This window comes from Eumetopias jubatus, unplaced genomic scaffold (assembly GCF_037043125.1).
Source record: "Eumetopias jubatus isolate StellerSeaLion01/CBP00866 unplaced genomic scaffold, mEumJub1_p1.0 scaffold_6, whole genome shotgun sequence".
In the NCBI taxonomy this organism is placed as follows: Eukaryota; Metazoa; Chordata; class Mammalia; order Carnivora; family Otariidae; genus Eumetopias; species Eumetopias jubatus.
The window spans coordinates 86,684,311-86,709,486 of record NW_028274812.1 but is presented as its reverse complement, the minus strand read 5'-3'; the positions used below and the strand labels follow the sequence as shown (position 1 = coordinate 86,709,486).

The following is a 25,176-nucleotide window of genomic DNA, read 5'->3' as shown; positions in this document are numbered from 1 at the left end:
ATAGCATTGATTAAGTGATGTTTTTAAAGCTTTCTCATTGGGGTGTTCAGTGGTCATGGTAAGAGGCCACTGTATGTCAAGTCATGAAGAAGTTCAATAGATTTCATAGAGTTAGTGAATGGTCCAGGGTAGGAGGGTCAGGGTACCACTAATTCTGAGATTCTCAACTTGCTCAGAAGGACAAAGATTTAAGGGAGAAGGGAGTGCGTTGCTAAGAGCCTTCTCTTTGTCAGGCCGAATTGAAGGCTCAAGAAGAAATACATTTAAAGATCATTTTGGGCGTTGCGTTTGTTTTCTGGGAATGGGAGAATGGCTCAAGGTAGTGCAATGAAGCTGGATTTTATCAGAACAGAGAATGGAAAAGCACAAAGCCTGCCTTTAAATAGGAACATGGATGTGACATAAGCAAGGATCGTATGCTTCTCTTCCTATATACTTATTCCCAGAAATCACCTCCCTTATTCCAGTTTTTATAAATCCTACCTCTCCCTCCAGATTAGGCGTTCCTGACCTGAGCATAATTACAATTATATTGTGAATATTTTCATCAGTCTTAATCAGCATCTGTGAACAAATTGAGACACAGAGTTCATGGCAGAGAGTGGCAAACTCAATCCAACCATGGCTTGCTTTACCTAAAATTCTTCTGAGTATCTGGCCAAAAAGATAGGCAAATCCCACTTCCCACTCCTTCCGGTTCCCTGAGATCCCACCTTGCAACATTGTTAAACTGGTGGCAAAAGTTGAATATGTCTAGAATAGAGGTTTAAAATAAATATAAGAATAGAGGTAATGAATTAATTTTTTATTTCCTGCCTTGAAGTGGATGGCTTGAGACTAAAATGAAGTATCTTCTGTGAGGGCCTAAGTGGGGGTGTCTGACCTAGAACTTCCCTTCCTCCTTTTCTCATGTGCATGCTAAAGAAATGGTATTACATTTTTTCAGATCATATATGTGAAATGTCCTCTAGGGAAGCTTACTGTTACCCCCCCAAACTGATACAAAGCAAGGTAGAAAGCTACAACAAGTTTGAGGGTGATAGGTCCTTTAGATGTTAAAAGATTCCAGGAGAAAGTCACTAGGACTGAAATGTAGGAGTAAAGTCCATATTTTTCCTTCCATGTAAAGCAAAGGACAAACCATTTTTATTTCTTTTGCTATCAGAGAAGTCATGTAATACTTTCATAATGTGAAGTCGTTTGTGTTATATGTCCGTTGGCATAACACACATGAAACTGAGAATAATCTTACTGGTTCATTTAATGATTAAATTATATGGAATTTAATATGATTAAAAAGAGCTGAGTCATTTATTTAATATGAATCGATAGAAACAATAGTAGACATTAGATCCAGGACAAAAAAGAGAATGCATAAGAAATTCCCTCCCCCCCCCACCAAGCTAACAATCTCAAATAATTATAAGAATGCAACTTAATTTCTTTGCTTGTCTTCAAATGATCCTCTGGAATAGAAAATCAAGAATAACTGCAGGTACAACTGTCTTCTTAAAAGGTAAAGATTTGGGGGTCTGAGCTGTTTGGTAGCTAAATACAGAGCCCATTTCCAGCAGTGCGTCTCTTTCCCGTGAGGTTTCTCTCCATTGCAGAGCTGCCAAACGTTGCTTGGTGCTCTTCCCCAGCAATCTCTAAATCTGGCTGCAGCTTTCACAGTGACACTGCGAGCTGCCTTCAGAGTGAGGACCAGCCGAGAAGCTCTGGGCTTGCTGCTCCTGAGAGGAACCAGATCCCTCTCCTGTGGGGGGAAATTGAAGCAAGACACACCCCGGCAAACTTGTTTGAATTCATTCCTCACCCAGGAAACCATCCACAATAAAAGGATGTATGGCTTTGCAGGGGTTTTTAGAGCAGCCCCCAGCAGGAACTAGACAGGATAACTTTGGTGGTGCCTCTGATGGATACTTTCAGAAGACAGCCTTGATAGCTTATTCTTTTTACCTCACCTTATTTTTGAAGATGTCTCTTGACTTTCTTTTTTTCATTTCACAACAGGACATCAGATTTCCTTAAAGTGCCCTAAATACTCCAAGGCTGTTTACATACCTGTTCTTTGCTACTCCCCCAGTACTTTTTAACCCTCTGTCTGTCAATTAAGGTTAAAGACCTAATGGGAGAGTATTTTAAAAAGAGGACATTTTGGAGGCTAGATTTTAATTGTGCCATAATATGTCAAACATTTAATTATTCAAGACAAGTTTAAAAATTGTATTTACTGGTCTTGTGTAAGCTTTAAAAAATGATAATATTGCAAGAACTTGGAGTTATGTAAAAATTTTTTTAATTATTACCGAAAATGAGTGGCTTGTTCCCCACAAGTAGTAAGTCAGGTGAAGGAGTTTAAATGATAAATATGTGGATCTTCTAACAATTGTTTTTCTTCAATCTTAACCACAAGGCAAGAAATACCAAAACTATTATTGTCCTGCACTATAAATATGACAGTTGGCACAGAAGATTTTAATATCGGGATGGAATAGCCAAATATAGATTCTGTCTTTGTTTTTTATGCTTTCTTCTTGTCTAGATTAAGGTCCTCATAGACTTGCCTTTTAAAAAATTCCAGTTTTTCTCCATTAGTACAATCTCCATGAGTACAATTGATTCACCAAAGATAAAAGTCTTTTTGTTTACTTGATAGAAAATTCAATTAATTATCAAAATGTTTCCAAATAGCTGCAGATATATTTTCCAGGTACTGTCACTTCTAAAACCCTTTTTTCTGTGATGAGGAATATGCATTATGAAATCTAGCCTCATCATTCCTCCCTGACAGTGTTGGACAAATATTTAAGGCTAACTCATCTAGATTTGAGTTATCTGAACGCATTTTTAAGATTTTGTAAAAATCAAACAGAGCATTTGGAATCAAGCAGAATTTCTCCTGCAAAGCTTTCTGAATTAGAAGTAACAGAAGCACTGAAAGTGTCAGAGAATCTAGCACTTAAATTATTGCATTTATATGACCATTAAAATGACTTTGAATTTACTGGAGAATTTTTATGCTTTTCTGTTTTATGTTTCTTTTTAAGATTTTGTAAAAATCAAACAGAGCATTTGGAATCAAGCAGAATTTCTCCTGCAAAGCTTTCTGAATTAGAAGTAACAGAAGCACTGAAAGTGTCAGAGAATCTAGCACTTAAATTATTGCATTTATATGACCATTAAAATGACTTTGAATTTACTGGAGAATTTTTATGCTTTTCTGTTTTATGTTTCTTCCAAATAGCATTGACTGATTGACAAAGCTGACATCATTCTCCAGGGTAGAAATGCCCTTAATCCATTGTCATATTTGAGAATTTGGTAATTTAAAGGATTGATTTTGTGTGTGTATGTTATAAAAAAAGAGGTAGATTTCTTTTATATCTCCTTCAAGCGATCAGATAGTGGATTTTAAAGAGAAACTTAGCAGAAGTTGCTTTTCCATATTTCATTTCCACATATCATTCATTCCATATTTCATTCATTCATATTTCACTCCATATTTCATTGTCACACAAAAATATCTTTGACAGCTAGACTCTGAAGGTCTGAAAATAGAGTGGTTAGCGTGGACCAGTTAAATTGATGTTTGGTATTACCAAGTGCCACTTTCATGTGTTATATATGCTAGTATTTAGAGATAGATTTGAAAAAAAATTTCTTGTGACAAGCTCCTGGAAGGCAATATTTCTAACATATGATTTATCTACCTTTATAAATTGTACTACTTGAACAGTTGCTTTGGGGCACAAACAGAAAATTAGCACATACCTATTTTTCTGAGGTTGGTTCTTTGGATTTTTTTTTCTTTTTTCTGAAAACAGATACTGTTTTTCCCCAGTGCAAATTTCTGTGTAGGAAACAGTGATCATCTGGCAAATACTAGACTCATTACCGATTTTTGATTATTAATGTGTCACTCTATGACTTACAGCTATGACTTCTCAACCTAAAAAGGAGGATCCTGGAAGCATTTGCATTTAAAGAATCTAACATTTCCCATGTCATGTCTCCTTCAAGGGAGAAGCTAGATGATTTAGTTCTAAATATTTATCCAGTTCTTCAGGAAAAGATGATGAGACTAGATTTCCCTTCGCCTATACCTGTACTGAGGTGTTTGAAGGAGGAAAGAAGAAATTACCTTGTTCGTTGAAAGCAGACAACTCCTCGCACTTTTTTCCCAGTAAATCCCAGATTTAGGTATATTAGAATTAGAGGATAGAAAAGAAGTCAGAGAGCACTGAGTCCATTCCCCACTCCCTAAATTCACATCCATAGTGGCTGCATCACCAGGATTCGAACCTGAGGTGGAGAAAAAGAAGTAGAGGTCTCCTTATTGTACTGGTTGGCCAGGACTCTGGCGGTGACTAAACCCTTTGTCACTTCCCAAATCTTGCCGTGATGACTTAGGACATGGGTGAGAGGAGCTGAAAACAATAGGCTCAGTTTTCTTCCGGCCAATACGTATACTATACACATTTCACAGCAAAACAGTGACAGGATATTTCATCTGAGTGCTTTTCAGAAGTAAAGATCATTCATTACGTGTTTACTTTGGTCCTCTGTGTGATGGCACTTTGGTAAAAGAGGGGATATGCAACATCATCTCTGCTTTATTTTTTTAATCCAAAAAAACAGATTATAATAAACTAGACAGAGAATATCAATCCCGTGAAGTCAAAAACAACAAAATACAAAAATGACCTTGCCATTGACTGGATAAGAAGCTACTTGTATTAATGTCTCTCAATAGCTTGTTAGGAGCCTAATGAGCCACAGGAAGTGGGAAGGACATGTTAATGGGAAGGCATCATGTGATCAGAATAACTATCAATTGATTTATGTGTTTGTTATTCATCGATTCATGTTTACTCGTTTAATAAAGGATTTAGTGTTCTTCAAATTTCCTTGTAATATGTGTTTCTTTACTCAGAATCCAACTGTGAGTGTGTATTAAGGAAATTTGGCTTTGCAAAGTGATCTTCTTTTTTTTTTCTTCTTTTAAGACAACCAGAAAGAGTTGTTTTTGTTACCTTTTTGTTTCATTGTGCTTTGTTTTTACACCAAGGCACATGGTACTTGAATGGAGACAAGAAATAGTTGTCCCAAAATGATCCCAAATCAATTCCAGTCAAAAGATCATTGAGTAATCTCATTTCTGCAATGTTTAAAGCTATTATGAAGATTATGCCATATCAAATAGGAAATCCCTCTTGAAAGACATGCACATTGGTTATAACAGTGAAAATAAATCTGCCCTCTGGCAAGAATTATTGGTTTTTCAGCCAGACACAGCCCTGGTGAAAACTGAGGAGTTCCCAGCACTTCCCCCAATAGATTATGGCAAGTGATAGATGTCCTTTGCATAAAGTCCAGGGTTACTGGTATATGTATTAAGAGGTAAGCAAAATGGGTATTAGATATAAAACAATGGTAGTTATCATTTCTCAGTTGATTGCCAATATAGACAGTATCTGGTCATTACCAAGAGAGAAGAAAATTAATGGGTTTCTCCCCCCTACAGGTTCAGGATGCATTTAGATGCCGATTGAGAAACTGTCAGGATCCGATCAATGCTGATTCTTCAAGTTCTTTTCCTAATGGGCATGCTCAAATAATGGTGAGCTTTTATTTTCCTTCCGACTCTTGATTAAGTAATGATTTGTGATGGGAGTAAACAAAATATTCTTACTACTAAAATAGTATCCAAGTCCCATTTTGAGTGACTTTGGCTTTAGTTCATTAACAGATTTAGAGCTACCAGATAACCATTCTGTCTGAATTGCTTGGGAGTCCCGGATCTGTTATGGGCTCCCTGGTGTGTTGAGTGTGGGGTTTCTATGCAACACCATAGTATTTTCATCCCTGCACAGAATGAGGGATAACAGTTTGTCCACAGGAACCTGTTTGTTTACAGACCAGAACACTATGGACCTGCGCTTCTGGTCGTAAAGCAATGGTTCTCAGCCTTGTCTGTGCATTAGAATCCACACTCCAGACCAGTGAAATCAGAAGGTCTGGGGGGGACTCCAGGTATTGGTGGTTCCAATATGCACCCTAAGATTAGAAACATTGCCCTAAGGCAGAAGGGCAGGGCCACAATTCCAATAAAAGGTCAGTCATTGTACATGAGTTCCGACTGGTGAGATTAAGGAGTCCTTTAGGCATAAGCACTTTGGTGTCTTTTAGAAATGAGATAAGATTTAAACTATGATTCATTAAAAGCAGGACTTAAATAGAGATTTCTTTTACCATATACTCAATTTATTATGAATGTTTTTGGATTAGACAACATAAAATAGTCAAAACGGTATACTAAAACTAAGACTTAAGAAGGAATTATCAATTCTATATTAAAACAAACAGATGAGGGGTGCCTGGGTGGCTCCATCGTTGGACGTCTGCCTTTGGCTCAGATCCTGGGATTGAGCCCCTCAATGGGCTCCCTGCTCCCTGCTCAGTGGGAAGCCTGCTTCTCCCTCTCTCTCTCCCCCTGCTTGTGTTCCCTCTCTCCCTGTGTCTCTCTCTGTCAGGTAAATAAATAAAATCTTAAAAAAATTAAATAAAAAAAAAAAACAAATGAATACTGAAATTTCTAATTTAAAACATTAAAATAAGTTTTTAAAAATTCTAAATAATATCTTCCAGTATATGACTGGAAGAACTTGATTAAGATGGGCTAATTTAATTTTTCCATTTAAAAAAATTGATCTGTTTAAAAATATGGGGATGAAAGTGAACTCTAGCAGGTTGTAGGCCAGATTAGTATTGTTTAATCTTCAATTATAATTCCTAGATCTAAAAGGCTTTTGTCGATTTGAATGAAAATGGATCATTAGAAGAGCCTGGTCTGACTCTTAAGGGTTTGACAAAGCTGTATTATAAAATACTACATTATACTACATTATAAACAATATATTCAAGGTGAATAAAAACAACAAAGACATTTATTTAAGTATGTTCATAATAATGCACATTCTTTTTTAGTGTGGTTTAAGGAATTGCCTTGAAACTCTATTCTTTTATATATGGTGTCAGTCTCCTCACTGAAGATGACAGTGGGTATTATATTGCTTTATTAAAATTGTATGCCACTTTTCCACTGCCTTAATTCAACATTTGGTGTCTAAGAAATAGGCTTGAAAATAATTTGATTACTCCTCAAGAAACTTGTTTTGCACAAAACAATAATCTAGTACTGCCTAGTCAGATATCTGTAAACTTTAGTTAATCTAGTTAGTAAAAGTCACTCGAGGTCTTCATTAAATGGTGATTCTATACCTTATTATTTGTTGTTACAGACAGACTTTGAAAAGGATGTAGACATTGCTTGCCGATCAGGTAAGAATATTTGGATTTTGAAAATATCATTAGGGAAGTGAAATCACTTTTATGATTTTGATTTTAATGAGAATGCCACAGCTTACACATCACATATTCATGTGGATGAATAAATAGAATATGTCAAAGGGAAGTACTGTAATAGCAAAATGTGGTGGAGGGGCAGGGCGGGGGGTGAAGGGAGAATGACAACTGACAGAGAAACTAAGAATGGTTAATAAGAGGCACAGTGACAACAGAAAAGCATGGACTACGAGACATAAGACTTCCATCCCACTGCTTCCTGGTTGTCAGGTCTAAGGCCAGTTTGGCCTCTTTGTGCCTCACTTCCATCATTGGTGGAATATAGGTTGTTGCAAGGATGAAATACGTTGTGTGCGTTTGTATGTATCATAGTTGCTGCCATTGCTACATGCTTAGTGGGGCCCAGAAGACATCGTTTGGCGCTCTCTGCATTAGAGGGCTGGGGTCCCATGGACGGTGTCCCCAGTGCGTATCCTCAGCCTGGGGCTAAACTCTCACCAGGAGTCGATGACTCAGGAGTTTCAAAGGAAACTACATATTTCATTTTTTGGATAATTCCAGTTGCAGATGTTTCTTTATGTTGGGATATATAATTTACCTTAGTTTACCTTGTATTCATTGACTTTAGTGCTGCCTTCTAAAATAAGAGTGGCTGTCTACTTCATCTAAATATCTAGATGTTTGGAAGAAAATCCTATTTAGTCCAGTCCAGACCCTTTTTCTCCAGGCTAAACAAACCATGGTTCCTCATTCATTCCTCATAGCATCCTCCCTGGCAGGCACAGTGCCCACCTAGCCTCCAGTCTGTCAAGAGTTTTTAAATTATGGTGCCCAAACGTACACACTCCTTCAGCATTTCTCACAGTAGGCACTTTACTTGTATTAATGTTATCTACATTTGCATTTCATTTCATAGCAACTGGTGCATTACTACTACTGTCAACTTGTTGTCATCTAAAATCCCTAAAACTTCTTGTAGTAGTTGTCAGGACTTGACTGGTAGAGGATTAGGTAAAGGTTCTGGGTTTTTTCCTTGAAGAAAAATCTGACCTTGCATTTATCTCTATTTGTGATTTTGCTAGTTTCAGGTTAGCCTTCTATGCATTTGAAATTTTTTGGCCATTGAAAGATTGATGAGAATACCTTCTAAATATTTACTCAAACTGTCAGTCAAGGGATTGGATAGGAGAATGAGGGTAGAACCCCGCTGTGTTCAGTAGGACACCTCCCACCCACCCCACGTGGACTCCCTGCTAGTATATTATCAGAATCAACTCATGACCATTACACATCTTTGCAGGTTGTGAGATTACAGGGTTGTCATAATCACAGGAATATGAGAGACTGAGTTCATATTCTCATTTCTGAATTCAGCGCAGAGCAGTAGAATAACTATCATAACTTGGCAACCCACCCACAGTGGGCCTGGGGGTAGGGGATTAGGAATCACTCTTTCTTGTTTAATATCTAACAAAATATTGCTAAGAAACAGCCTCAGTAGTGTTTGGTTTCCAAAGTCTACCATTTCTGTTTTTGGACAACTGATAAAACATTTTCCCTTGCTCTATCTGCTTTCCATAATTTCTCAAAGATCACTAGCCATGGTGCCAGGTTCTGCATCTGTGTTCCAAGATGGATGTGATTTGTCTGGGGTCCAGAAGTCTGAGTTTCTTTAAAATTACTAGGTATTCATTTAAGTCCTGTTTTCCTACATTTAGTTTAGTTTCCTTTCAGCCTTTTTTGGTGTACTCTTTACAGTTATCGTTGAAAGAGGAACAAAGTAGTTTTGTCCAGAGCAGCAGGGAACTTGTTCTAAGTGCAAACTTTCAGGCCCTACCCCAGATCTACTGTGGGGTGGGGTACAGTTATCAGTGTTCTCACAAGCCATCTAGGTACTCTGATGCGTGCCGATGTTGGAGAACCACCGTATTAGATTATCCTCCCCAAGCTGTGCTCTCCTCCGTCAGTATTCATCCTGCCCTCTTGTTAAATTACCCCTTTTCCCCAGACTTCATTGCATTCTGGGATTTAGTATTCCTAATACAGGCCAGACCGTTATTTTGTTGGAAAATATTTTTGTAATTGTTTTCATTTTTTGTCTGTGCCCTTTTTAACTGAGCTCATCAGGAACTTGCCTTGAGTTATTCCTAGAGGTATCTGTTCAGTTCGGTTTTTAAAGTTTCAATTCATGGGCTCCGAGTAATCTAAGTTTTGTTGACATTCACTTTCCCAAAGGGTCGACTATATATCCGATTATGCAAAATATTTAGGTGCTTTTTGTTTTGCCGTGTTGTGTTTGTGTTTTGCCTTTTACAACTTAATTAATTTCTCGTAAAAGCCCTATCACTTCAACATTGTGATTGTGCTGTGTAGGTGGTATGCATTTGTTTACGTTTCCATTCAAAATTTGGATATCCATTTTAAGCAAGTCTAAGAGGCAAAATCTCTCTCATATGGAGGAGACACTACTTCATAAGAACTCTTTCCCCAAATATTTAAGATATATAATTTTTCAGTAAAGATAGCTGTGTCATGTCGTAAAAATATGGTAACTATAACTACAAATCATATTAACTGATACAAAACTAAATGTATCTTGCACAAGTACAGATTATAAAATCAATATTCAGTTCCAAAATTCCCTTTATATTTTCTAATATATTCATAAAAGTATAAAATTGTATATGTCCTTAATGTAATATGATCTGTTCCCATAACTTGCCTTTAAATTGTATGGCTATAAATTTTGGATTAGTTTTTGCATGCAGTTAAAAATTCAAACTGTTCTTCCCTGAATTTGGAGATTTTTTAAAATATTTTATTTAAAATCTCATTAAGTCTATTAATTTAACATACTTTGCCACTTAATGTTTTTATGTAAATTTCTCCTGGCAACCACAATTCATTACTGATCTGAGGTTGGGAAATAACTTTTTAAAACTGAATTATTCCATTTTTTATATAATAAATACAAAAACTTACAACCAAATTGTGGATTAATTTAAAAAAATGTAGATATAGATTTAACATGATTTTTAGTGTCTCAAATAAAGAGACTTAATACAATAATTAAATACAGCATCTCTAAAGATAAAAGATGTCACATGAATGATGCATATTTTTTTTCAATGATGCATGTTTTAAAATAATTTTTAAGACTTCTTTGTAGTCAGGAAAGACATAATCTTCTGGTTTTTAACCTCTGCTTTAATGAATAATCATTATGATGCTCTTTGGAAATTGGATAAAAATCGGTAAAGTTCAATATATCTGAAACTTTTCATGAGGAAACAATGAATCAAATATTCTATAGTCATCTCTGCCTAATGAAATTTTCAGCAACAATTGCTCTGCTTTGTGGGTAGAGCAGCATTAAGTGCACATGTTGAACCAACTTACACAGAGTGCTCTTCTGTGTGTTTTCAATACCAAAATTACCAAGAATATTTTTTCAGAATTTCATTCTTTCCTACCTCAAAACTGACATCTGTTTACAACTAAGCATGCCTCAAGTCATTCTCTACTATTACCCATAAGATATGACTTTCTTCTTACATAGAGACAGAAGAAAAATGCTAGAATACATTTTCATTAAAAATTCTGAATTTTTTTGTTGGTTTGTTTTTGTTTGGTTTATGTTTTCATTTTTTCCCCTCTCTTACTACAAGTTCTCATGCATTTTTAATTTTTCTAAGTCATTATTTTTCAGGCTTAAAATTAAACTGAGTTTTTAGAGGCTCATATAGTTTTTTCCTGCTTCAAGTCAGTGGCAACTTTAATACCCCCCCAAGGGCATTCGAGCATATGGATTGATCTTGTAAAAAAATTCTTTTTTCCCCCACATGGAACTGAAGATGATAAATACTTTTGAACCCTGTATCTACCTTGACCATATGGACTTCATAGATAAATGCTCATTAATTTTCAACATGCATAATTTTGGAGGAATTTCTAATGCAGTACAATGAAATTCTTCTTGATTACCTCTTTCAAGAAGTATTTTAATGAAGAGAACTTGTAGAATTCTTTAGGGGAAAAGCCTTTGAGAAAAAGTCAAATTCATGTGAATATATCCATGATTTCATAAAACTCTTTCCAACAGACTAATGGAGAAATTTCTCTGGTATATGCCTTTCCCCTGAAAAGCTATGCAGAGTTGTTTAAGAATAGGGTATGGAGATTTTTGAAAGTCCATTAATCAACTTTCAGATGTGTTTTAGCTATGGACTACCTGAGGTCTATGAAAGCATATCAGAATCAATAAAGAGTGATTGAGTAATCTGGACCATCTACAAACAATAGATACATAATTTTTAAAATATTTTTTAATTTGATTAAGGAAGTTGTTTCATAGAGAGCAGAATGCAGTAATGAAAAAATAAAAACACATTAACTTACTTCTGTGAATTTTTATATCCTAATTTACAGTTCTTCATAAGGATATCGGTCCTTGCCGAGCAGCAACAATAACAGGAACGCTCTCTAGGATTTCTCTAAATGATGACGAAGAAGAGAAGGGAACAAACCCTGAAGGGCTAAGCTATTCCACACTCCCTGGAAACGTCATTTCCAAAGTCATTATCCAGCAACCCACGGGTATGCACATGCCCATGAGTATGAATGAGCTGGGCAATCAGTGTTTGAAAAAAGAGAACAGTGAATTGCGAAGAACTGTGTACTTATGTACAGATGACAATTTGAGAGGAGCTGATATGGACATGGTCCATCCTCAAGAAAGAATGATGGAAAGTGACTATATTGTGATGCCCAGAAGTTCTGTAAATACTCAGCCATCAATGAAAGAAGAAAGCAAAATGAATATTGGTATGGAAACCTTGCCACATGAAAGGTTATTGCACTACAAAGTGAATCCCGAATTCAACATGAATCCCCCTGTAATGGACCAGTTCAGTATGAACTTAGATCAACACCTTGCACCCCAGGAACATATGCAGAATTTGCCCTTTGAGCCTCGCACAGCTGTGAAGAATTTCATGGCCTCTGAGTTGGATGATAATGCAGGACTATCAAGAAGTGAAACTGGGTCAACGATATCAATGAGTTCATTAGAGGTAAGCAATAGAATAAACCTTTCCTTGATATTTGAAATATTTGATATTTGAGAAATTGATTCATATGACAGTGGACTGAAGGAGAAGACTCACATTACCTTTTGCATTTATGTATCATACACAAATTTTTGGCATGTTGGTATTAAGATTCTAGACATACTTTTTTTTTTCTCAGTAGTACATCAGAATGCTCTTTCTCAAGACCATGTTTTAAAAAGGGAGTCCTCTATGTTTAAAAGGATATCAAACATAATTCTTTCATAATGGGAATCAAGTACAGCACTCATAAAGGAAAAAATAGAAGATCCTCTTGATGTTTCTCAGGTTACCAGAGATTCTTTTGGTGGTCAAAGTAGTTCCTGGATGGCATTACAAACTTAAACCAAAATCTGGATTTTCTGTGTGAGGGCATCCATTAAAAATACCAAAATTGGAATGTTTCTGTGGAGTCTTCCATTACACTGATTATAAACTCTATTTTTATGTTAGATCGATCTCTTTCAGAGTAAGTGTTTTGCTGTCAGCTCTTGTAGAATGATGACCACTAAAATTTTTTATCTTAAATTGTGAGCTCTCAGGAGGGATGCACATTAATCAGATTAAGAGTCAAGACTCCGAGGTCCGACCACATGGCTTTTCTATAAAAACAAATTCCCCTCAGCTTCTTTTCCACGCATAAAATGAAATACAGAGTAGTCAACCGTTATCAATATCATTCATATTATAATTAATCAAGTAAGACCTAAGGAATGTGTCTTTTTATTTTACCAACATACATCATGTTACTGTTTTGTGACTTTTATATCTTGTACCTTGAAATTTTGCTATAAACCTACTGCTGATATATTACGTATGTTTAGTATTACAATGCAATACATGCACTCTTTTGCATGTATGGCCAATTGTTTTAATATGATAGGTCATTTCATAAGACACTACTTAGAGAAAGACACTATAACTGGTTGCTTACCCTTTCCATCAGAAATATTGCTGATCGGGTGCCTGGGTGGCTCAGTTGGTTAAGTGACTGCCTTCGGCTCAGGTCATGATCCTCGAGTCCCGGGATCGAGTCCCACATCGGGCTTCCTGCTCAGCAGGGAGTCTGCTTCTCCCTCTGACCCTCTTCCCTCTCATGCTTTCTATCTCTCATTCTCTCTCTCTCTCAAATAAATAAAAACTTTAAAAAAAAAAAGAAATATTGCTGATCATCATATGTTCTGGTGTTCAAAAGTGCACAGAGGCAGTTGTCCCTCCCTTCTCCCCACAAAGCCATTCCTTCCACTAGATTAACAGAAAAGAGATTCTATAAGGCTAGAGTAACTTGATGAGTGGTGTGATTTTGAGATTTTTTTCCCAACTGAATCAAGGAACTTCTAGATGGGAAAAGTGGTAAAGTGGATGGGATCTAGAATAAATCCCTAGGTTCTAGATCAGCCTTAAACAGAGTAGGTTTTTGGAGAAGAATCATCCCTCAGAACCAAAAGCATAGGGGCAGTGAGGCCAAGTTACCTGTAGGGGCAGGAGCTCCCACTACCACTGGACAAAAGTGTTCTGTCCTTCTGAATTAGCAGACAAGCTACTATTTCTCTGTTCTAACTTGTGTATCACAGAGACTAGCAGGTCACCTACAGTATGACCACATAAGCACAAACTACTTAATATTTATGCAAAATCACAAAAGTTTCAAAAGGATTTTCAGTGACTGTGCATATAATAATATAACATCCTAAGTAATCATAATTCTGATGTACTACTTGAAAATCATAATGGCCATATGAGTCCTCTCTATAGAACAGCTCTTTAAAATATGCTAAAGGGGCTGGAATGGAATTGCATTAAAATATCTTGCTTTATTATAAAAATGCTTTACATCTAAAAGCCTAAAAACCTCACGGGGTTTTGATATTATACAGGTTGTGTGTGCTTAAACAATAGACTAAATTTCCAAGTGTTGCTCTGGCTTTGTAATTTTTCCAGATCTCCATATCCTTATTATTAAGTATAAGCATCATATATAACTGTGATTCAGCCAAAAGATCTGCATTTAAATGACTTAGAGATCACAAGGCTTACATCTTGAAAAGGAAAGAAAATTCAGGATTCAGAATGAAAATTCAGTTCCTCATTTTCATTCTTTAAAAGAATTTAATAGTAATTGCTTATGGTGACCATTTTAGGAGACAGCTGAAAGAGAATATATAGATGTGGGAATGAATAATAAAAATTAGCATTTATATAGCATCTTTCATTAGCAGATCCTCAAATCACCTTAAAAACATGAATTAATTAATCTTCACAACACCTCTGTGCAATGGATAAGTCGTTATAAACCTTGAAGTAAAGTCATTTATTCAAGGTTACAGAGCAAGTACATAGCACATCTAGGAAAAGAATCTTTCTGTCCTGATCAATTTTATGCTGTCTAAAAGAGACAATAATGTGTCTGGACATTAGCAGGAGAGCAATTTTAAAGTTCGTTTTAACCCTTGACAGACACGTGGTCTTACAGTGAATAAAGACATGATAAGGATAAAGTATAGGTATACATAGCTAACAGATTTTGGAGATAGGACTGTGACTCAAGATAAAGTTAGTGGTACGGCTTTCCTCATGAGCAGAGTGATGCGCTGTCAAGTTGAGTTATCAGCTCTGCTAGACTGTATCTGCAGGGCCAACCAGTGAGGAAGATGATATCCTGACATTAGAGAATAAAACCAAAAGATGACTGGAGTTATCTACATAATGAGGGGATCAACGGTAGCCAGGAGGTGCCCGGAGTCTTTTAGAAGACAATGTAAAGACGCAAGTGGGTGAATATGTGGATGACGTGAGGCCCAAGCCATAGAACAGTTTGAGTTGTCTCCCCCTCTGAGTGAGAAGGAAGATCACACCCACAGGAACACCCAGCCCGGGAAACTGCAGCAGCAGAGGACGGCCAGGTGCATCAGGATCCTTTCAAGAATAATAATGTTCTTGATGTTCATGTGAATTCAGGAAGTTTCCTCCAGAGGAGCGGGTATTCACAAATCGTCAAGTGGGGTTGCGGGGAGAAAGAGAAGAAGATAAAAGCTACCAGTTGTAGCACAGAATGTGGTTTGCATAAGGAAAAGAGAAGGCAAGGAGAAACAAGATTTAAGGGAAAGAAAACGAGAGCCAGAGTGGGTGAGTGTGTAGAATTATTTATTCAAATAAGCAGGAGGCAATAAAGAAGGAGAGAGGCTCCCCAGCCCTGAAGACAGTGCCAGCAGAAAAGGCTGTAGCCTCCAGAGGAGTTTGTTTAGCTAACCCCCAATTATTGAGTGTAAAAAAGTTTGATGAATGCATGAAGTTTCTTGGCATAAAAGCTTATCCAGATTTTCTCCTTGCCCAATATTACCTTCCTTTTTTTTTATATAATGTCTTATCTTCCATCTTCCCAACTGTATCCATTCGCAGGATGGGCTCGATGAGCAATTCTGAAATTTTAGTTTTGAAAGATTTAGTTTCCACAACTATGGGATAATGGGAATTTTAATATGGTAGAAACACTCACAATGGCTCCAGCCCTCGATGTCCTCTAAATGCTTTAAGGTTAAGAAGAATAAAACTGTCAGGAGTGTCTGGGTGGCTCAATCAGGTAATCATCTGACTCTTGATTTTGGCCCCGGTTATGAGATTAAGCACCACATTGGGCTCCGCGCTCAGCAGGGTGTCTGCTTGAGATTCTCTCTCCCTCTCCTTCTGTCTCCCACTAAAATAAATAAATAAATGTTTTTAAAACAAAAAAAAAGACAAATGAAACTGTCATCAGCACTTAAGTCATTCACCTTCAATTAATGAAAAAAAATGTGTTGATATTTGGTGTGTATAAAAAGCAAGTAACCACTAGGTGCTGTGGAGCAGGTGGGGAAAATATTAAGGTATCATAGTCCTTAAGCCATTTTGAGGACTATGAAACATAGTTTAAATTTTGGATTGTGGTTCTATTTATTTTTTTAAAAATTCTAGGTATATCATTGTAAGATAGGTCAGTATTTGCTTTGAATCTTTGGAACACTGGTATTTATTCCACAGCCTGTAGCTTGTTAGATTTAAATAATAAACATTTCCTCACTCAAAAATCTTCCCAGTTTGTATGCATGTCCTGGGCCTGTTTGGCACATGGTCCATTCTGCACGCTTTTCCCCTGTGTCACTCAGGGCTGATGCAGGTTCCTGTGCTTCTGACTGGAAGAGATTGGCCACTAGGAGGCACTGGGGAGAGATTGGAGGTGGGCCAAATCCCAGGCTATTTCTCCCCTGCTCATTCTGCTTTGGACACCATCCTGTGTCTCTTTAGCTGCTGTTTCTTAATGCTTCTGGCTTTGGCCAGGTGTCTCAGCCTTAGGCTTAGGTCACAATGCTATCTCCCTTTGTCCAGCCTGGGGGGGATAGTCACTTCTGCTAATCTCTGGGTTACCTTGTGATCCTGTATGTGGCTTCTCAGCTCCACTATCACTAGAATTCTTATGAAACGCTTTGCTCAGATGTAAATACATTAAGTGGTTCCTCTCATTCTCCTGACAAATTGTGTCTTAATTTTTCTTATTCATGAAGAAACCCTTAATGGCTAATCAGAGTTAGATAGGTTACAAAATGATTTTATCAGGAGCAGAAAGATTTGCTACTCCAGCTTTTCTGACCATTTCGGTATAAACTTAACTATGTATCTGAAAACATTGTCAGATAAGTCTCCCTCAATTTAGAAACAGGTAGAAAGGGACACCATTCTAAGCTACATTTTTATACTCCAGTTTTCTGGACATGAATTATAGAGCTCTCACCATAATGGTTTTTAAAGGTAAAACATGTTAGCTATAATGTCACATCACAGTTGCCTCCCATAAAACTCCTGTGAGGATCAAATTAGATAATGTATGTGAAAACCCTTTGAAAATTGAAAGAAGCCCTTCAGATGTAAGGTTGTGTTATTATTTCATTAGCATTATATCTTGAATTTCTGTGAAGAAGCTTGAATGCTGTATTAAATCAATATTTCAGGCTTTAGACAAAATATTATGGCCTCACTTGGGAGCTGGGAGACGGTCACTAACAGAAACCATTACAGAACTGACCTTTGTCCAGAAGCCACTTTTTATTTTTTACATTTTGTTCTCACATAGCTGTGATGAAAGGAGGCTTGCCCTTCTTTTAGTGTTTTGTTTTTGCTCCTAGATTAGGGAATTCTGTCTTTTCTGCAGGCATGCAAACAAAATTAGCTGAAATAAAAGTCATTTGTCAAAATTAATTATCCTCGGGTTTTATTTTCACAGATATTTTGAATGGATTTGGTATCAAAGCTTTCTCCTTGAGTATGTTCATTGCTCACTCTATAATAAAACTTTTAATGGCAGTCATATTGCCATTTATTAGTCACTGCAATTTATCCCTTGCAGTGAATTTTCTCGTGTCTGGTCCAGTTTAATTTGAAGTGACACAAATAATGAATTATTCCCTCTGAGAAACTATTCATTGTTCTAGAGGATTTAGATATGGAAAGATGCCTCAGTGCATATACTTGTTAAGTATTCCTCTGTGTAGCCTCATACTCTTGTACATTTTCTTACTCTTAAATCATCCTGAATTTTTTTTCCTTCCATTAGTGACAAGCCTGCATTCCCCTCAATTGTCTTGATCCTTTTGACTGTCAACTAATCCATTCATAATGGTTTTCTTTGTGTATTTAGTCTGCCCGCTTACCCATATTCTCCCAAAGAATAAGAAAAACAACAACAGAACAAAAACAAGAAACAAGTCACGTTATTTTGGACTTGTTTACCTGCCGTAGTGTACCTTCTTTACTTATTCATCAATAATTTTGTGAATTATTGTGCCAGGCCCTTTGGCAGATGCTAGGGATATAAAAGTGATCAAGACAGATGTGGATCCTATCCCTGTGGTGAATAAACCCTATGGAAGAGAGAAATAATTAACTGGTAACAAATGAATAATCTAAAAGAGTGTACTAGGCTGGGTAAGGACCCATAGAATGTAAGGAGAGACTTGATAAGGTGACCTAAAACTCCTAAAGTGCTATATGGGGTGAAGTTAAGAAGGAACATGGCTTATGAGGATCTCTCTGGAGGTTGAGGAGGTGTTTCAGGCAAAAGGAACTGTAATACAGAGATAGGAAAGAGTTTGGAATATTTTCACAGGATTAGAAGTCCTGTGTGACAGTGGGTGAGCTCCTTAAGATGTCGTTGGCATAGGAAGAAAAAAACAGATTTTAGAGAGCCTTGTAAAACAACTGAAGCAAACAAGGACTGTTAAGTGAAAGATTGTCATAATCATTTCTCCATCCATCCATCCATCCCTTTGATGGTTTGGGGGAAAGGATTAGGATCCAGTATTATTAGGAGTGGGGATAGAGCAGAAAGCTGGAAGACAGTTAGGGAGCTACTGAAGTTATCCAGACAGGACAGGAGAATGCCTTTGACTGTAGAGGTGAAAGTGAAGATGGAGAAGAGTAGGTGGATCAAGAGAGATTTCAGGGGTGAAATAGATACCACTTGCTGGTGGATTTGATGTACAGAGTGAGAGATGGGGGAAAGTCTCTGACCTGACCAACTAGATATCTGACATTTTCTGTGATGGGAAAGACATGAAGAAGAAAAGAGTGTTTGGGGGCGCCTGGGTGGCTCAGTTGGTTAAGCGACTGCCTTCGGCTCAGGTCATGATCCTGGAGTCCCGGGATTGAGTCCCACATCGGGCTCCCTGCTAGGCAGGGAGTCTGCTTCTCCCTCTGACCCTCTTCCCTCTCGTGCTCTCTATCTCTCATTCTCTCTCTCTCAAATAAATAAATAAAATCTTTAAAAAAAAAAAAGAAAGAAAAGAGTGTTTGGAACTTAAATAGTATTTACCACCATGGAATGAATGCTGTCATCCAGGAGAGAAGATGAGAAAAAAAGAATTCAGGAACTCAACACTTAGAAGACAATGAGATAAGGAAGAGCCAGCAAAAGGACACTTGAGAATGAGCTACAGCAAACAGGAGGGGAGAAGGGAGGAAAAGCTAAGATCATGTGTTTTATTGGGGGAAATGATTAACTTTCAAAAGCTTCTGAGAGTCCAGCAAGCTAAGGACAGGAAAGTTGACCTTGGAAATTGACCAGATGCAGCTCCTCAGAGACCTTGACAAGAAGAATTTTAATGGAGTGTTGAGGATAGAATACAAGTTAGGATGAGTTCTAAGTGGAAAATTAGGGAAAGGAAACCACAAAGAAGAACTGAAGAGATTTTTTTTATCACCTACTGTGACAAAAAGGATGCTTTGTATCAAGTTATTTGAGAAGTTGGGGATATATATAGGCAGAGGGATTTAGATCCTCATAAAATATTTTAACACCACCCTGGCTTATTTTAAATTTATGTGTAGCAGTTCTTCAGTTGTCAACTTAATCAGAAAAATTGTTATGTCTTGATCATTTTTTTTTAAAGACTTTATTTGACAGAGAGAGACACAGTAAGAGAGGGAACACAAGCAGGGGGAGTGGGAGAGGGAGAAGCAGGCTTCCCGCCGAGCAGGGAGCCCGATGCGGGGCTCGATCCCAGGACCCCGGGATCATGACCTGAGCCGAAGGCAGACGCTTAACGACTGAGCCACCCAGGCACCCCTTGATCACTTTTTTTTTTTAATAGATTCTCATTTTTTAAACACATAACCACTTTTTCTAACCACCTTTATACCTTTCAGTAACTTCCGAGCAAACTCAGAGGGACATTTGAATAAACATGTAAGTCAGTCAGTTTCCACAAACTTGAGTGCTTTCGAAGACTTTCCAACATACTGCAAGTATACCAAGGATAACAGAATTGAACACTCTGGTTCTTGCATTACACCATGATTCCCAGTGCCAGATACCTCTTTAAGATAAACTAGGATTTTGGAATGGGAGACACATCACAGAGGTGGAGGTCAGCTACTATGTGTTCCTGTATCATTGCTCATAAAGTATCCCATGTTCAAATGGTTTTTAAGTTATTGTAGTCAACACAAATTCTTTTACGTTGCCATTAGATTTTCTCTCAAAGTATCCTGCTGATGCTTTTTTTCTCTTTTAAAATATAATTGACAAATAAAAGTTAATCTGCTTAAACTTACTTTATGGCTAGAAAGCATCTCTGTCCCACTGCTGTCAGCCTTGGATTGACTGGGTCCTGCATTGTTGTTCTTGCTGAGTTCCAGTAACAATAAAATATCACAGGCATCTTGCCTACAAAATATTACCACTTTTACCCCTGACCTAGTAGTGGGAGATAGTGGATCAAACACAGGGTTTGGAGTCAGAAGACCTGGGTGTGAATCCCAGCTCATTTGCTTACTACCCAGGTTAAGTGAACAAGTCATTTTAACTACACTGGTCCACAGTGTGCCTAATTCATAGAATGGATACAAAAAATAATACTTTCCTGACCATCCCCCAGGGCAGGTAGCATGTTCAGAGGTGAAAGCACTTTATAAACTATGAAAGGTTGGTACACTTGGTCAGTATTGTGGGGATATGAATAATAGGACACAAATTTTAACCTCCCATGGGCTCTGAAAATCTGCCACATTTTGCCCATTCTCTAATTTTTAAGTCTTCACTGCTTATCCCCACCACTATCATCTTTAAGCTCTTCAGATTGAAATCTGTGTGCTTCATTTGTTTACTTCTTCGTCTAATCCCTCAAGGCTGCTAGTTATGCTATACGTTTATGTTAGAATTTAATTTTCATAGAATTCAATAGAAGAGCGAGAAATCTATTTATAGGAGTATATCCATTTTCTTTTTCATATTTTATATCAATATAGGTGCATAGGTGACATCACCCATCAGAAGTGAAATCTCTGGTGTTCTAGGTCCCATCTTTTGGGCTTGTTCCTAAAATATGGAGCCTTTAGTGATAATGTGTCCGTCAGCATTTCCAGTTCTTAGGCTACACAGCTTTGCATTCAGAAACTGAGCAGCGTATGGTTGTTATGACCTTTGGCAACAGAGAACCCCTCAATGCGTGCAGCAGAAGGGTCTCTTGCTGGCTAGCGGAACCTTTTTCATAAGATCTCACTATTTAATTTTCAAATGGAATGCAAAGCTCATGATTAATGTTCTATAGGAACTTCTTAAAACTGTTCCCAGGCTTGCATTTTGTGTATTAAGGAAAGAATTTTGCTTAATGTATACTTAAAAAAATATCTTGCTGAGTCACAGTGCCGAGAAGGCAAAGCATTCAAGAGGAGAATGGAAGCACTGACATTCAGTATGGCATATTGCCGCAAAGTGTGATGCCCCACATGGGAGCCTGATTTTTATACAATGCAGTTAGATAACAATAGTGGCGGGAGAGGGCAAAGGAGGCCTGGGTTAAATGCCTTCCTGCACACGTTTCGCCTTCCAGGATGTCACCGGAGCTAGGCTACGGTGATGCCAGAGACAAGGACCAAAATGACATCAACATGCTATTGCCATTTAATAAAGCAGTCTCCTTCTCAGTTTTCTCCTTGATCATACTTGAAGACTGGATTCTGTAATCCAGCTCCACCAAAATCAAATAATTTCAAAACTTTGACTTTTCTTTTTTAACAAAATCTTTCTTTTAGTATAGCCCCTTCTGTCTAGTGAAGCATGCTTTGGGGAGTTGGTTACATAGAGAGGCTCTGGTTCTACAGTGACATTGCAACTCTAGCTGCAAAAACATAGGCAGGTTTTTCAATAAACTACATTAGTGCCTGTCTGTCTCTACTATTTAGCAGTTACAAGAATCAACTACCATGGGTAGGATTCCCTGATACATTTGAACTTAAGGTAGGTATTGGGATAGGTAATGGGACAGCAGAAGAGAAAGGAAAGGTTTACATGGTATTCAACTGCCTAAATATTACTTGTTTTTAATATTTATTTTTTGTTTCACCCCCACTTCCTCCAAAAAAATCCAAATTAAAAAAAAAAAAAACACCCTCAGATTGGAAACTTTCTTTTGTTCTCTAAAAATTTGGAGGACCCTTTCTACATTTGCCAGATACCTCCTTCTATATCAAATCCCTCTGAGCACATGCTAAGTGTACCTATCCTACACTAATACTCATAGTCACATTAATTTCATTTAAGTAATATTTCCTGACTTTATCAGGCTTATCACCTAATCATTTTACTAATACATATTGATCTATAACTAGAATCAGGAGCTGTTTAACAGAGTTGGAGTCATAGAGGAACATTGAGATATTGAAATCTACATTTATGTTTCTCGGGGGTGTGGACTATTTTTTTTTTTTTTTTACTGAATTAGAATAGATACTTCTGTTTCTAAGAACTAGCAATTAGGACTTTTCTATCATGGAGAATTATTAAATACCAAAAAATCTGTGATTGAGACATACAGAACTTTAGGACTCAGACAGAAGAAGGCCAGAGAGATTTTAATAGAAATGAAGCCTGGAGATAGGCTGGTGGGAAGTCTTGAGATGACTAGATGATTTTTTCCTATATGGCTTTTAATCCTTTGTGTCTCTAAAGTAAAAAAATATAGCTTTGCTATATGGACCTAAAGTCTCCTTCAAGATTGAAATTTTTGGGTGAATTTATATTAAATTCTTACTGAAAAATTAGTTAAGAGGTCAAGATGAGAAATACTCTGTATTTTTATATTCTTCTTCAAAGTAAGAATGAAATAATATGGATGAAAGAGTTTGAAATCATAAAAATTTCAACATATTCTTCTGTGAAGGAAATACTTGTAATACAAAGATGCAGGACATTTTATTGAAAATAATAATTTTCATTTTATTTGAATGACTAAACATAACTTTATATTGGTTTTTCTTCTTTTTAAAAAAATCTAACAGAGAAGAAAATCACGATATTCAGACCTTGACTTTGAGGTAAGTTTCTCTGGATTTTTAAAATAATTTTAATTGCTTGAATTCAAGATTGACATATAATTACTTAAACATGTTACTCTGCAGTATGTAGGAGCTCTACTTTTTAGAAGTTAAATGAGAAGTCAAACATTTTTAATTAGAATCCATACTGTAAAACTACTTGTAGAAAAAAATTTTAACTTCTAATTGACTTAGATATATACTAAACTGAGATATTCCAAACAAGGAATCCATTTTATAAATACTAAGACAAATGGGCAATTTATGGTGCGGATTGAATTTGATCAATTCAGTTTGTTATGAGGTAGGAATGTCATTCTCTTCATTTCATATTTGTAACAGTTATATTGGTTTTACTTCCGTAACTACCTGAAAACAGAGCCTCTGAGAATGCTTTGACTGGTTACCTAGGCTTTCTCTGGAATTGCCTTGTGTACTGATTCCTATTATTTAGGTTCTCTGTGATACATTCCAGATTCTTTTTTCCAGTAGCAACTGTTGGTTCAGTGTGTTCCTGTGTTCAGTAAATGCCTTTTCACAGATATAAACAAGATGAAGATGTTCATTTTCCAATTTGCATTGAATTTATATTGATGTTGTAATATCGATGCTAGAAATCACTGAAATCATACCATTTGAGCAGCTTATGCTAAGCACAAAATTAATCATGTTTGAGTGTCACATAAAAGGCACTTATGCATCTTGATAATTGGATATGATTCATAGCCCGCTGACATAATTGGATATAATACATTATAAATTTCTCTAGCATATTTGTACTGTTTTGATGCTTACATAGAACTTGATAATCTTAGTTGATATTCCTAAAATTATGGAAACCTTTTAGAATATGGAAACTTCTAAATCAATCATTTTATGTAGATGAATGTTGTAGTTCAACCATATACATCAGGTATCAAAAGTGAGACTTTACTGTTTTTATTTACTGCATTGGTAAACAAGCTCTGGTTTTACCCTAAAGAGAATTAGCCTTTGTTTCTTGTAGTCTGAAATTTTACTAAAAAAGTAATAATAAAGAATCTGACCTCAATGATTATGTGGCAAAATTTCCTACTGATGTATCTCAGTTGTAGCAACCTGGCATGGGATAAAAACTTCGTTCTATCCTAAGTTTTAGAGTACAAAGAAAAAACACTCAGCAATCTTCATTTTTTTACTTTTTACTGCCTTTTAAGGGACAAAAAATTTTTTCTATTCTTTAGGTCACCCAAAATGGAGGATCATTGTGTATATATTTTTTGTCCTGAAAGCAATAAGTTGTGTCAGTACAAAGGAAAGGAGGTGGAAATTAATCCATGAGGCATCAGTGACAAAATATAGTAAAAACCTAGATCTAAAATTAAGTCTCAATGCAACCAACCAAAGCTATGTAATCCGAAGCTCTGAAAAGAAATCTTACCATATTGGGTCAGTTGGAGCATTAGAAAAACTATTCCTTTTTCATATATTTTCTGTGGCAACTGGTAGCAGATTCCTTAAGCAGATGCTTTTTTCCTGCTGCTTAGTATCCCAACATCTAACCATGGTATTATCAAAACATTTACTGGTAATGGGAGATGTTGCAACACAACCCTGGGTAGTTAGCTCTTTAATTACACTAGTTACCGCATGATTGCTAGAAGTGTAAAATTGGGAGCCAGGGGGACACTTTGAGATACTACATTTTCTTTACAAACTTTTTAGTACCACTCCCCTTAGTCTGTGTGCAACTGTAGGTATGTGGCAGAGACCTCATAGATGGTGTTCAGAAAAATTACTGCCAGCTTTAAATGCTGATAAATTTTAATACGATATATTTGTACTTTGTGGATGGTCCTTGACGAAGAGCCAGAGTTGC

The 25,176-nt window shown here is 36.7% G+C and overlaps 1 protein-coding gene across 2 annotated transcripts in view; it reads left to right on the top strand.

The window, feature by feature from the left end:
* The window catches only part of ADGRB3 (adhesion G protein-coupled receptor B3), a 723,536-nt gene that overhangs the window by 677,204 nt on the left and 21,156 nt on the right, over positions 1 to 25,176 (top strand). For both annotated transcript variants that reach the window (XM_028097735.2, XM_088024325.1), the window contains 4 exons: positions 5,528 to 5,623; positions 7,305 to 7,344; positions 11,797 to 12,440; positions 23,283 to 23,318. In XM_028097735.2, the coding sequence (XP_027953536.1) occupies positions 5,528 to 5,623; positions 7,305 to 7,344; positions 11,797 to 12,440; positions 23,283 to 23,318 (816 nt within the window). The remainder of the gene's footprint in view (positions 1 to 5,527; positions 5,624 to 7,304; positions 7,345 to 11,796; positions 12,441 to 23,282; positions 23,319 to 25,176) is intronic.